The following is a 14456-nucleotide window of genomic DNA, read 5'->3' as shown; positions in this document are numbered from 1 at the left end:
ATATGTAAATATAGTCTCTGAATAGATATATAAATCAGGACTATACTTTGATTTGCATAAATTGATGTCTTTAAAATGAGGTTTGCTCCAAGACAATTTTGTAGAAGAGAAATTTAAAAGACCAAATCCTGTTTGGAACAGGACTAGGGTTAGGGCACACCCAGTCACCTCTTTTGATGAAAGCATAGAGACATCAACTGAATGTTTGACGGTGAGAAGGGCTCCTTGCCTCCTTAGGCCTCATCTGCACGGTGAGAAATGCCCTTCACCTAGAAAGCATCACAAAGGCAAGGTTTTGCTTGAGTTTTCTTTCACAGACACTCTACTCCTTGTGTGTCAGATAGAGCTATTACGACGTTCCTAGGATCTTACTTTAATTTTAACTAAATGGGTTAGAAGTATCTCTTTAAAGTCAAAATTTAAACTTATTCTTTCCACTCCCCCCACAAAAAATTAAATAAAAAATAAATTCTATTAAATAATTGGAGATATAGTGTGATTCTTACATGCTTGGTTCTCTGAGCTAGATTCTTGGGTTCCACCACTTAAATTAGGCAAATCACTGAATCTCTCAGTGCCTCAGTTTCCACATAAGGATAATTGTGATACCTGCCTCACAGAATGGGCAGAAGAATGAAATAACACATTTAACATAGGACCTAGCCATAGTCAATGCTCAGCAAATTCTTTTTTTAATTTTTAAACTATTTCCATTTCTCCATTTTTTCCACTTCATCTTCAATATCTGTATATGGGATATATGTATATTTTATAATCATATGTTATAATCTCAGGCATAGGGTTTTACAACTGGAAAGAACTTACAGATTAAATTCAAACTTCTTGTTTTCCCCAGGAGTATGTACAATAATTGCATTTGTATTCTTTCTGTTAGACTCAGAGGGGTGGAGTGATCTGGTTACTAACAGAAATGATATTCAAACTGGAGATTTATGGTTTGGGGCTTCATTCTTTCTACTCTTGGTCTAGTTAACATTATTTTATTTAAATAACAATGATAACCAATTTCTCTCAATATCATGACATATTCCATAGACTTGGTTCTCAGTAAATTGATATATAATAATGTGGCTTATTTTCCTGATTGCTGACCTCTCCATAAATTAAGAAGTTTATCCACTTACAGGAGGCTACATTAGTCCCCCCCTTATCTGTGGGCATTAAGTTCCAAGACCCCAGTGAATGCACGAAATCACGGATAGTACTGAACCCTATAATGTATGTTTTCTCCTATATATACATATTTTTTCACTAAAAGGAAATGATTTAAAACTTTTATTTATGTATTTAGTATTATAATTGTTACTAGAGGCCTGGTGCACTGGTGGGGGGCGTGGCCTGTGGGGATCAGCCGGCTGTGGGAGCGCTGCTCACCCTGGTCAGCCGAGCTGTGCTCCCACTGTGGGAGCGCACTGACCACCAGGGGGCAGCTCCTGCATTGAGCGTTTGCCCCCTGGTGGTCAGTGCGCATCATAGTGACTGGTTAACCAGACGTTTGGCTGTTCCACCATTTGGTCGCTAGGCTTTTATATATATAGATTTTTAAATTCTCATCCAAAGATATGTTCCTATTGATTTGAGAGAGTAAGGGAGAGAGAGAAAAAAAATGTGAGAGGGAAACATTGATTGGTTGCCTCCCATACACACATCAATCAGGGATCGAACCCGCAACCTGGGTATGGGCCCTGACTGGGAATTGAACCTGAGACCCTTTGGTGCAGGGTACAATGCTCCAACCAACTGAGGCACACTGGCCAGGGCAGGGAGGCACTTTATAGCTTCTCTTTGGGGTATCTGAATTGCCAGCATCACCACTCTCGCACTTCGGGGGCCATTATTAAGTTAAATAAGGGCTACTTGAACACAGCACTGTGATACAGCAACAGTCTATCTGATAACCCAGATAGTCACTACGTATTGAACAGGTGGGGAGCTTATTCAGCATGGATATGTTGGACAAAGGGATGATTCATGTCCCAGGCAGGATGAAGCGGGACTCGCAAGATTGCATCATGCTACTCAAAGTGGCATGCAATTTAAACCTTATGAATTGTTTATTGCTGGAATTTTTCATTTAATATTTTTGGGCCGCGGTTGACCGTGGGTAACTGAAACCTCCAAAAGTGTGGACCAGAGGAGCCTATTGTATAATTGACCCTTGAATAATGTGGGGGTTAAGGGTGCGGGCCCTCTGGGGAGTTGAAAACTCAAGTATAACTTCTGATACATCCAAAACTTAAGTTGTCCCTTGGTATCTATGGGGGATTGGTTCCAGGGCCTCCTGCAGAAACCCAAATGCGAGGATGTTCAAATCACCAATATATGAATGGCGCAGGTCAATGCATACAGTCGGCCTCTGCATCTGTGGACTCCCGACAGTGCAGGTGTTTATTGAAAAAAATCCACCTATAGTAGACCCACAGAGTTCAAACTGTGATCTTTGTGTTGGTCAAGATGAAAACCCTGTAATCATCTAAGTTGTTAGAAGAATCTGCTTCATGAAGTAGGCAAATCCTTCACATTGCATGTTTAAAAATTTCAGATATTGATTTCAGCCATATATAATCTAAGATTAGAGCCCTAAACACGGGCTCACGCTCTATTTTATGCTCCTTCCTGACTCATGGTAAGATCTTGGGCAAGTCACTTGACCTTCTTATATTTCAGTGTGGCAAACTAGCCATAAAACTGAATAAAGTATGACCTCATTATAAACCCACTCGACTTGAAAGCTAAGATGTGATTTGATACATTTAAAAATTACCAGAAGATAACTCTAGATGGTAAATATGAAGACTCAGAATAATGAATTTTCCTGTAATAAGTGAAATGATTCTACTGTTAGCAAGTAAAGTCATGAAAAGCATTGTATTTGGGTGAAATAGGTTAAATGACAGAGGGAGAAATATTATTTTATAAAATGCCTGGTTTTCAAAACCATGGATTGTAGCAATTTAACCAAAACGATGATAAGGAATGAAAGAATATTAGAAGCTAATGAATCCTTAATAATTAAATACATTTCATTTCTAGGCCATTATTTCCTCCTACTCATACACTATATCCCATGTTTTAAAATATATTAAATTAACTACTATGTGAGAAACCTGACAAAAGAATACAAATTCCTCTCTCTCTCTCTCTCTCTCTCTCTCTCTGGCAGCCTCTTTCTATTGACAGCAGGTTCACCCTTTCTGTGGTATTCTAGAAGGAACATAAAAGTAAGAACAGCTCCACAGATGACTGTCTAGGTTACCTCAGCAGTCCTGTGGCATCTGCAATGTGCCTGAACATTTCCCATTCTTTTAAAATATCTTTCTGCAGATTTTGTTAAGGCCAGAAACAAACATAACCAAAGTCCTTCAGAGCAGAGCTCCTCAATCACACACTTTGCCACTTTCTCTGAAAGAATGAGCAAATGATAACGTGCGACGGCTGCCCAGGCCCTGTAAACAAAAGATCAAATTGTGTTCTGCCTTGGCGAGAAAAGAAACTGCAGCGTTTTTGTTTGGTCAAGATTTCTTTTTTTCTTCTTTTTACAAGTTTTGGGTTTCAAATCAATAGCTGGAATTGTCCTTTTCTCCCCTAGTTTACAGAAAAATTGAAAACAGTAAATTTAAAAATTAAAATACCATTTAAAATGAATATAATCAAGATTTGTAGGTTAAAATCTGGTCTAGCTCCATAGCAGTGCCAATTAGCTGTGTCTTCCAACTGTAATCAGAGGGATTCTAAGTATTCCTTCTTTCTTTGTTTCTCTGGATTTATGAATAAAGATCGGATCCCTCTCAGGATCGATAAAATTAAGAAAAATAATCAAAGCATGGTTTTTAAGGTCTATAGGAGATGTACAGGTACCTAAGTTTTAATAAGACTGCAGTCAGGATGAATAATAGTATTTTCCATAGGAAAAAGAGAACAAAACAGTAGGGGAGAGATATTATCCAGGCATACAAAAAAAATTAGAGGAAACGTAAGAACATTCCATTAAATTCCATTAAGAGTGGCTAAGCTTATCTGTGGGCATTATGTAGATTTAGCCATTGGGCACATAGAATTTGTCTCAGATATTGCTTCAAATTTTGGTTAGAAAAACGCCCAATTTCTTGCACGAGGAAAACTGCTTTGCCCCTTCTGCAGCTGACGGTGCCCGGTCAATGGTCAATTCCTCTGTCCTGTCCCCAGCTCCCCGCGGCCGCCCCTGCCCCAGGACGGGGTGCCCAGCGCAGTGGTAGGAGATGCCAGCGCAGGGAGGTGTGTGTGTGTGTGTGTGTGTGTGTGTGTGTGTGTGTGTGGGGGGAGGGTAAGGGGTGGTGGTAGTGGGGGGGGGGTCTCACAGGTGGGGTGGGGCTGGGGTGAGGGGCGGCCGGCTTCTGAAGCCCAGGGCCGCACTATGCAGGCGCTCGGTCCTTGCCACGGCCCGGAGCGAGCCTGCCCGGTACCTCCGCACCTCTCCCCGAGCCTGGGCCGGCGGGGGCGGCCGGGCGCGCCGGGGGCGGGGCCAGGCGGGCAAGGCCCGGCCTTCGCCGCGGCGCTGAGCGAGACGGCGGCTCGGAGCGAGGCGGCGCGGCGGCGGCGGAGGGATACCGAGCGCCGTATATATCCCGCGAGCGCAGGGTCGCGCTTCGGCATTCGTGCTGGGAGTCTCGCGGCGCGGCGCCGTTACTCGCAGTCGGGCGGCGGCGCAGGCGGCGGCGGCAGCGGCAGCGGCTCAGCACAGCGCTCAGCGCACACCGCGCCTTAGCAGCAGCGGCGGCAGCAGCAGCAGCGGAGGCTCCCGCCGTCTCAGCCCCGCGCTGGTGCCACCTCCCTCGGTCCTTCTGCGCTTCCTCCCTCCGTTTGCACCATGGTAGGTCGGGGATGGCAAATGCCGGCGTAGCCGCTGCCTGCCCATGATTTCTAAACAAATTTTTAGGGTTTATTCTTTTTTTGCTGTTCGTTTGTCTTTTTTTTTGGGGGGGGGGGGATTTCCCCTCTCTTTCCCGGGCATTACGCAGCAGTTGCGGCTAAAACGGATACCTTTCGGATTTGCATGTCAGTTTCTTCGGCCAGGGATCCTCGTTTAAACTTTGGTCCTCCAGGGGCTCTGACTCCCGCTGCGCGGGGCTTCCGCATCCCCTCCCGTCCCCACCCCCAGCCCCGCACCACTGCATCCAGCGCGCCGCACCCGGGCTGCCCGCAGCGCCGCGCCTCGGCCGGGGCCCCGGGGGGTGGGGGAGCCGGGCGGGGCCGGGCACTAGTCCCCTCCACCCTGCCGCCTTTCCCCAGGCTCGGAGGCGGCGGGTCCAGCGGGCCCGGGAGAATGAATGGGCCGGGGCGAGCGGGTGGCGCACATTGCTCCGGCCCGGGCGTGGGGGGCGCCGTCAGTGTTGCCCCCGCCCTCCCACCAGCCTACCCCGCTGGGCACCATCTCTCAGCCGCTGTTCCCTCCTACCTCCCGGGGGGCGCGGCGCGGGCGTGGGCTGGGAAGGAAGGAACCGGGGAAGGGTGGGGTGGGGGCAGGAAGGCGGGCGGGGGGGGGGGTAGGGGGCGGAGGGCGGAAGCGGCGGGCCGGCCGCCCTGCGCCCGGGCGGGGCCCTGCGGTGTGGCCGGCACTTGCCTCTCCGTTTCGCACCCCAGCAGACCCCCCCCCCCCACCCCACACCCCCGGGCGGCAGTAAAGGCGTGCGGGAGCCTCGGTACACCCGGAGGCCCCTTCCCGCGGGAGGCAGGCGCTGGGTTAGCGCTAATTGGGGCGGTGGAGGTGGGGGGGATGGGGGAGGAGGGAGCTGGCGCGGGGCTCGGTTTCCATTAGAGACGCAAAGTTTCTGCTCCGGGAGGAGGCGGCGCGGCGGGCTCACCGCCTGGGGGAGCTGAAGCGGGTGGGAGGCGCGGGGCGGGCTTTGCGCTCCCCGCCGTGCAGTCCGGGCTTGGGAGTGGGAGGTCGCCGCGGCTGGTGAGGGGCGGCTCTCCCACTCCCGCGCGGGGGGCCATCCCCTTGCCCCCTCCTCGCCTGCCCTTGGGGCACGCGCCCCTGCCGGGCCCCTCGCGTTGCGTTTCCCCGCTCGGCGCCACTTCCCGGTCCGCAGGGAGATGCCCTCGACATTTCCGCTTTCTCTGCAGCTTCTCGCTGGCCAGATGCGCCTGTGCGCCTCGCTGGGTGTGTTCTCACAGCCCCCTTCCTCCCTGCGCCGGGCTGACATCACCCACAGCGTTCTCTGGCGTGGCTGGGTAGGGGAGACGGCCCTCTGGCAGTTTCGGGGCACCCTTGTCCCTCAGGCCAGTGCCATTGGGCGATGTTTTGTTTTTTTTTTTGTCGAGGAAGGCTGGTGCTCTCCATAACCCCTCGTACATGACAGTCCTGCCGCGTGGTGGGATTGTGCTCCCCGGTAAGGGTGACAGCTTCTCTTTCGAGGTGTGGCAGCCGTTTCCTGTTGTACAAGACAGACGCTGCTCTGGCGTTACATAAATCACCGTGTCTCCCTCGTTCGGTAGAAAGAAAACCTATTAGGCAGTCACTAGGGTAGAGAAAGGAAGAAGACTCCATTCGAATACGAAAAAAAAAAAAGTTTTCAATAATATTGGAACACCGTTCCTATTTGTGAAAGTTTTCCTTTAAGAGTTAGAATAAACTTACCACCGTCAGCTTTCTATTCGGACCTGTTTTGTGGCTGGCTTCATTAGGTGCCCTTCATTAAAATAAAAATACACATTAGCTCTCCTTGAGCTCTCGAATGCCCCTGGCTGGAGATGCAGGTTCCATGTTGCCGTGAGAGTCACCTCCGTGCCCACTACCACCTCCAGTAAAATGTTCGTTGTGCGCAGCTCCGTTGTCATCTCTCAGGTAGGTAAACGCCCTCCAGCAGAGTCCCTCCTCTCCAGAAAAGAGGGGGTCTAGTCTCATAATTGTGTAGTTTTCGGTGCACTTCGTATTTGCAGTTTTGTAACAGCTCACTTATCGGAGGTTCCATTCCCCCCCCCCCCCCCGCCCCTCCCTTCCTGGCTTCTGAGTCAGGATAATTTGACAGAGGGCATTAGCCATTGTGAATGTTGGACTTTTAGCGAATAACTGCCTAATATAAATGATTGAAAGCATTTACTACATGGAAATGAAGTTAGCGGGATAACCCATTGCGGTATATTTATTTTCCCCTCTTAATTGTATCTCATAAAATGGACATAAAAGCCCGTTAATCCAACCCAGTGCCATTATGTAACGCCAGTTTGGAGATTTGGAGTGCCCGCAGCAATGCGCAAGGTGCGCTAAAAGCCTGCCCCTGGACACATCCGAGATCCTGGCTGCGGGGACAGCGACGTCAGGCCAGGTCCCTGCTGGGGCGGAAGCGGGGACTGCGGCGCCTGGTGCAGTAGGTGGCGCCCTTCTTTCCCAGCGCCCGCTGCTGCGGCTGCAGCCTGTGCGGTGGGACCCTTTGCCGCTAGAGGTGCCATTTTTCAAGTTATGAGCTGACCCTTCCTAGTTAGACCTCACAGCGCACAGCCCAAGGCCCGGAAAGGAAAACCTGAAGGGAGCTGTCACTTCCTTGTCATCCTTTTTTTTTTTTTTAATAGCATCAAGAGTTTTCTTTATTTTTGTTTTCATTAAATAACTGTGCTAAAGTCTTCAGACGGTTGACATATTTTAAATATTGACAAAAGGTCACGATTAAAAGTGTAATTGGAGCAGCAGTGTTGATCTCAGTGTTGTAGATTGAATTACAACCTTTTCTTTCTCCATGTAGGCTGATCAACTGACTGAAGAACAGATTGCTGGTAAGTCCATGGCTTCAGGAAGTCCCTAGTAGGCCAGAGCTAGGCATCCGTCAGTCCCGTCTCCCCTATAATATGAACAGTTTCCTAAGAATCTATATAAATGAAAACAAGCAGAAATATTTAGGTGAGATGCTACTCCTCGCCAGTATTTTGGAGATAAAGTGAAAGGACGCAGAACTAAGAATATCCATTTGTTACACTCTGGGGTAGCCCACTATGTTTCACGGTGCGAGGTTTTGTATATAATGAGATTGTGCTGAGTTTACTCCTCAGACGTGTAGTTTAGAATTTTTATGTCACAGGTCTTTTAGTAATCCACCTTTGAAAACCTGTGCTTGCTATTCTAAAATCTATGGGAATGGGTGAAAATGAGTGTTAGGACCATTATAATAATTGGGAAGGGAGTTGTTTTAGTTTAGATTTTAATATTCCCTGGAGGACTTTTTGGGGATGGTTTCTCCTTAGGAAACCAGAAATGCCTTTGGAATCTTCTGAGCACCCTGTAGAGAGAACACATTGGCTGCCTGGAATGCACATTTTAGTAGCCGACAGGTTGCTAGGAAAACAAGGCGTTCTTATGGCTGTAGAAGTTTTAACAGGAAGGAAGGGGCCTTAAGGGAACACAGACCAATCTCCACTTGTCAGTTTGGACGTGGGGCTCATTTCAGTGCGTTCAAGCTTAGCCTTCTTTAAAAATGTGAGAATATTGTGGTTTTACAGAGCTGGTTAACAGGAGCAGTGTTTGCTCTATGGTCTGCTGTATAGAGGCCAGTCCAACAGGACTGCTGTAGTCTTTATTTCAGTAGGTAAAGCCAGGCAGTTTCGGATCGCTTGCACACCTTGGACCGCTTGCTTTGGCAAGCCCCAGGGAAGTGCGCGTGGCGGCTGGCTTGGGTGAAGACATTCGTTCTAAAAGGTAAACTTTTGTTTTCAGAATTCAAGGAAGCTTTCTCCCTATTTGACAAAGATGGCGATGGGACCATCACAACAAAGGAACTTGGCACCGTCATGAGGTCACTGGGTCAGAACCCAACAGAAGCCGAATTGCAGGATATGATCAATGAAGTGGATGCTGATGGTAAGGGCTTTAGAACTGTGAGCACCAGTGTTCATTCAAGTTCAAACATGTTACGAGATCGTCTCTCAGGTCCCACAGCGAAACAAACGTGCAAAGATCTTTTCTGTGGTTACCTTCTGGCCACTGACAATGTAAATAGGAGATTATGGGCCTGCCTTTTGCCCTGCTCACTGGCTAGAATGTTTCCTGGATCGGATCACTGTATTGTTCTTTTCTACCTGCCGTGACCCACAGCTCGGTCCTTGATCAACTGGCCCATGAGTCTGCACTGAGTTCTGTGGGGAAGTAAAAGACAAATAGCCATCGACCTTTTTCAAAAGCTTACTGTCTCTAAGAGGAGGAGAAAAATCCCTTAAGTGCAGTGGGTGAAGAGCATTGTTAGACGCTAACAGAATTGGATACCGTGTGAGCTGTAGATGTGTTTATTGAAGAGAATTTTTAAGTCCTTGTGAGGCTTGGAGGTGTGGGGTCATGATGGACTGTAGGGAATAGATCTGCAGAATCTAACAGAAGGAGAGGATGTATAAGGCATGGGGCAGGAAGGAACAAGCAAGAACCCCTATAGCAGTTGGTCACCAATTGTTCATCGTCTTCTGAGTTCTAGAACAGTGGGCAATAGATCTTTTATTGCTTGCTTCTATCAGTAAACGGTTTTTGAGACACGCCCTCCAAAAAACCATATATATATACGTGTACAGTAAATGTACTACACAACATTGTAGAACATAGTACATGAGAAGAATTTGGGTCTGGACTACTTGCTAGATGATTGACTTGATAGTAGTCATTTAAAAATAGGGTTTTGAAAGGTGATAAAGTTGAGTCAGACGTGTCACATACATTTAGAAGCAGGGGTTCTGGTTAAACTCTTTAACAATGGTTTTAGCCCATTCAAACTACTTCTAAAGACTGTCTTCAGCCTTAATATTGTTTTGGAAAAAGAGGTTGTGCATAGTTCTCTCCTGTTTGCTAAGGTGATCTATTTTCTCCTGTAAACCCTGGGAAACTGAGCTTGGGGGCTGGCAGAGTATATTAGGCTCCCCGAGATTTGTATGGAACAAGGGGTGGGGGTGTAGTGTGAGGTCCTGGAGACAGAATCTGGTATTCACAGTGAATAAACATGATGATGCCTAAGGACACGCATCTCAGCTTGGCTGTGAGCACGCTAAATACTTATTATTGACTTACATGAATATCAATAATGCTTTCCATTTTTGGAGGCCAAAAGAACTTGAAAGGATCTGTTGAATTACTGTTGATTTAAAAGTACTGATGAAAATGAGTAGCTTGACCTAAAGTTTTTTTCTTCTAGTTTAACTTTATTTCCCCTTAATTCAAGTTACATTGTTTGTTTTTTTAAAAATATATTTTTATTGATTTTTTTACAGAGAGGAAGGGAGAGGGATAGAGAGTTAGAAATATTGATGAGAGAGAAATATTGATCAGCTGCCTCCTACACAATCCCTACTGGGGATGTGCCTGCAACCAAGGTACATGCCCTTGACTGGAATCGAACCTGGGACCCTTGAGTCCGAAGGCTGACGCTCTAGCCACTGAGCCAAACCGGTTAGGGCTCAAGTTACATTGTTAATCGAGTGGTTTGTCTCTGGCGTGTTCATCTAACTCTTCGTTTCAGAGGGGTTATTTGGAATATTGGCCACAGAACAGATTCTTTTGACACAGTTTTCTAATGTTAATGGTCTGAGCTGTGAAAACACTTCTGAGTTTTGCCCTTAATGGGAAATAAAGATACCGAGTGGAGAGAAAGCGATTAGGTGACTTACCATAACGTGCCTGAGAAATGCCCCCTGGAGAAGACTTTCTAACGCTTTATGGTCCATGGCATAATCAAGTCAGTCTGTCCCCCTCCTGATCCTTTTCATCCCTGGGGGCCCAAATCTAGGCCTGGACCAGCACCACTAGCCAAGGCAGAGTTGGATCCCACTGATTGCCCTAACTTGGAGCGGGGGCGGGAGGGGAGTGCGGGAGAGACAATCTGGAATGCTTCCCTTGGGAGTGGAAAGAGTCAGCCGTCAGTGCTGTGTGCTTTTTTCTCCTGAACCCAACAACCCCCTTCAGTGGCCAAGGTTCTGTATATGCAGTTTCCTTTGCATTCTTAAATGCTGTCCAGGGCATTGATCATTAATTTGAATCATGTGAAATCGCCCTGTGAAGTGTTGCAACAGTTTAGACCTATAAATGGTTCAACCAAATAAAATAATTCACCAGTTTGTCCTAGCAAGCGCTTACCAATTCCATAAAGTGGTTCTAAAATTATTACTGCAGGGGAGCATTGCTGGAGCACTTATTTTACACGAGCTTTTTGTTTGCATTTGAGGCAATGGCACCATTGACTTCCCAGAATTTTTGACTATGATGGCTAGAAAAATGAAAGATACCGACAGCGAAGAAGAAATCCGCGAGGCATTCCGAGTCTTTGACAAGGTAATCCTGCATCTGCATTGCAGATGGTACTTAAGTACTGCTTTTTTTCTCTCCTTGCTAAAAGCTTCAACAATCTGTTCTAGTTAAGGACACTTACCTAACTGTCTGAACCTCTGAAATCTCACTTTCAAATAATCCGACTTATTGCAGTAACCTTATCCAGTAAGAGAAAGCATAATAAGTACCTGAGAAAATTTGAACCAAGTTTCTTGATTGTTACTCTCAATTTCTATTAGTTTCTGAAACCCCCCTGTGTATTCTGCCCTCGCGGACTTGCATGTACATAGTGGGTAGAGGAGGGGACTGGAGATCGGAGAATTGTCGACGAGAGCAGAGTCGGCAGTAACTTGAGAGGGCGTGATTACGTCAAAGACCCTGCTTGCCCACACTGACCCACTATCAGCCCCGATTGCTAACCATTGCTGAATGTTCACAGGATGGCAATGGGTACATCAGTGCGGCAGAGCTACGTCATGTCATGACAAACTTAGGAGAAAAACTAACAGATGAAGAAGTAGATGAAATGATCAGAGAAGCAGATATTGATGGAGATGGACAAGTCAACTATGAAGGTAAAACACTGCGTTTCTTTAGCTTAGTTCTTAAGAGTCTTCCCTTCAGAATCTATAAACAAGTTAACTGTTTTGTGAGACATGCACTAATTTTTTTTTTTTACGCAGAGATGGTGGGTTCATACAGCTGCTTTTGAAGATAACTGAGTTATGACTATTTGTCTTTTCAGAATTCGTACAGATGATGACTGCAAAATGAAGACCTACTTTCAACTTTTCCCCTCCTCTAGAAGAATCAAATTGAATCTTTTACTTACCTCTTGCAAAAAAAAAAAAATCATTTACTCATTCTGTTTCTATATAGCAAAACTGAATGTCAAAAGTACCTTCTGTCCACACACACAAAAAATCTGCATGTATTGGTTGGTGGTCCTGTCCCCTAAAGATCAAGCTACACATCCGTTTTACAGTATAAATCCTCGTACTACCTTAACGATAAGGAAGCACTTAGTGGACTCCTTGCAGTTCCATTTGCTAATGATTAATACACTGTTTGGGCTGGCCAGTTTTTCATGCATGCAGCTTGACAATTGAGCACAGTCAGGCATTTGTATTAAAAACGAAAAACGAAAAAACAAATTCAAAGCCTATTTAAATGGGTTCTAGTTCAGTTTGTTAGTAGAAATTGTCATAGTCGGTTTGCTGAAAGCAAACGCATTTCAAATTGGTTTACCTCAGGATGTTGTGTAGAAAAATGGGTGAAGGATAAACTGTCTAGACGTAGCCCCACTAGCAGGATGACGGTCCCTCTTGTACTTCCATGTGCCCCGACCCGTGGTGATGGTGAGGCATCCTGGTTGGCATGCCCACGTGCGTTGGTTTAGCATTGTCTGCATTGTGCTAGAGCGAAATGGGTGTCAGGCTGTCACCATTCACACAAATTTTTAAAAAAGAAACTTTTACCAAGGGAGCATCTTTGGACTCTCTGTTTTTAAAACCTCCTGAACCGTGACTTGGAGCCAGCAGAGGTAGGCTGTGGCTGTGGACTTCAGCACAACCATCAACATTGCTGTTCAAGAAATCACAATTTAACGTCCATTCCAAGTTGTGTAAATGCTAGTCTTTTTATTTTATTTTTTTTTTTCCAATAAAAAGACCATTAACTTAAAGTGGTGTTAAATGCTTTGTAAAGCTGAGATCCAAACGGGGACAAGGCAGTTGGAGGGGGAGGCCCAGTGCACCTGGAACTCCCCAGCCCGGCATTGGGTTTCCCTCCCCCGCTCCCTCCCGCCATCCCAGCACCAACCTCCGAGCTGAGACCTCGCCTAAAACCAAGCAAATTCCGACTGCTGCATCATGTTTGTGGACATGTAGGTCTATTGTGTTTTCACCCGGGGGGAGGGGGGGACAGTGACTCATGGTAACTTAATTATTATTCAGACAGTAGAGCTCTTAATGAAGGAAAAAACCCACTTTCTCTCAAGCATGTATTTAGGGGTTCGTCTCAGTTGTGCTGCTGATTACCTGTTTTATGTAACTAGAGACCATCTGTGCAAGAGACATGATTTAGTGTGTCTGTAACTCAGTCCTCGCTGTGTGTGGTAGAAGCAGTAGTCACTTTTCTAAGCCAGTCTCTTCATGCCTAAAAGACACTACCCGTCGCCTTTTGATTCACGATTATTTTTAAGTTATGATTATCTCTATCCTCCTTTTACCTTTTTGAAAAAGTTGACTTGACTCTGCTTCTCCCCTCCCCTCCCCCCCAAGTAGAACTAATGGTAGCCCTGAGCTTGAAAGTAAACCACCACCCCAGAGGGGATGTTGTGTCTAATTATAAACCTTTTAACCAAAACGAAGATGCTGGTACTGGTCTTTGCCGTGGGATTGGCCCGCTTTTAAAAAGCCCCTTTGGAGGCATGCTGCATTTTGCAGAACTCTTTGAAGTGAAGGCTGGATGTGCATTTTTTCAGGGTGTTAACTGGCGGTGTCTTATTAGCCAGGAGGTTTGGGTTCTGAGTGTTTGCGTGGGAGGTTTTCCTTTGCCAGGGAACAGTGGCAGGCTGCGCGCGAGGCAGCCAGGAGCTCTTGGCAGCCACTCGGGTGCGTTCAGGGCTGATTTATAGAGACCCTTGGCTTCTCCCTCTCCTACTCCCTGCCTCTCTGGCATTTTGCAGCTTGTTAGATTTCCTGCCAGAGGGGTGGGTCAGAGCCGTGGAGAGGAGCCCGCCCCGCCCGTCCGCCTCTGCGACTGGTCCTGAGACTCCGTGGTTGGTGGAAGAGAGGTGGACATCACGAGCTGGGTTTGGCTTTCATCATTTCCTGCATCTGGAAGGAACACCTAAGAATACCCTGGGGGTTCGGATGAGCTAGGAGTACCGAGGGCTCCTGGTTCGCCCAAGTGACAGACCTGCATGTTTCTTGCAGGGAGTTCCAACAGCCTGACTGTTGGCCCAGTCTCAGGCCTGTGGCCGGTGACCTGTTGGTAGTTCCAAAGAGGCTTGGGGGTGACTTGACTTCTTGGAAACTTTGCCTTCTGTCTTTCTAGAAGCTGGGCGGACTCCCATTTCAGTGGTCCCACAGTCTTTCCTAAGAGACTGACTTTGGAACTAGGTTCTGAAAGGGCCAGGATCCTGTGGGCACAGAAGCCTTCC

At 46.9% G+C, this 14456-nt stretch overlaps 1 protein-coding gene across 2 annotated transcripts; it reads left to right on the top strand.

Moving 5' to 3' along the window:
- Nucleotides 1-4587: 4587 nt before the first annotated feature.
- CALM1 (calmodulin 1) lies at nt 4588-12974 on the top strand. Of its 2 annotated transcripts, none has more exons than XM_008148420.3 (6): nt 4588-4870; nt 7740-7770; nt 8705-8848; nt 11187-11293; nt 11730-11865; nt 12036-12974. In XM_008148420.3, exons 1-6 carry the CDS (start codon nt 4868-4870, stop codon nt 12062-12064), a joined length of 450 nt encoding a protein of 149 aa, XP_008146642.1. In that variant the 5' UTR covers nt 4588-4867; the 3' UTR covers nt 12065-12974. The 2 variants fall into 2 exon arrangements, with proteins under 2 accessions (XP_008146642.1, XP_054571810.1); XM_054715835.1 differs by lacking the exon at nt 4588-4870 and adding an exon at nt 6794-6844.
- The last annotated feature ends 1482 nt before the right edge of the window (nt 12975-14456 follow it).

The sequence above is a fragment of the Eptesicus fuscus genome, chromosome 5, assembly GCF_027574615.1.
Source record: "Eptesicus fuscus isolate TK198812 chromosome 5, DD_ASM_mEF_20220401, whole genome shotgun sequence".
NCBI lineage: Eukaryota > Metazoa > Chordata > Mammalia > Chiroptera > Vespertilionidae > Eptesicus > Eptesicus fuscus.
Note: the sequence above shows the minus strand (reverse complement) of the source record. Positions and strands in the feature narration are given on the sequence as shown.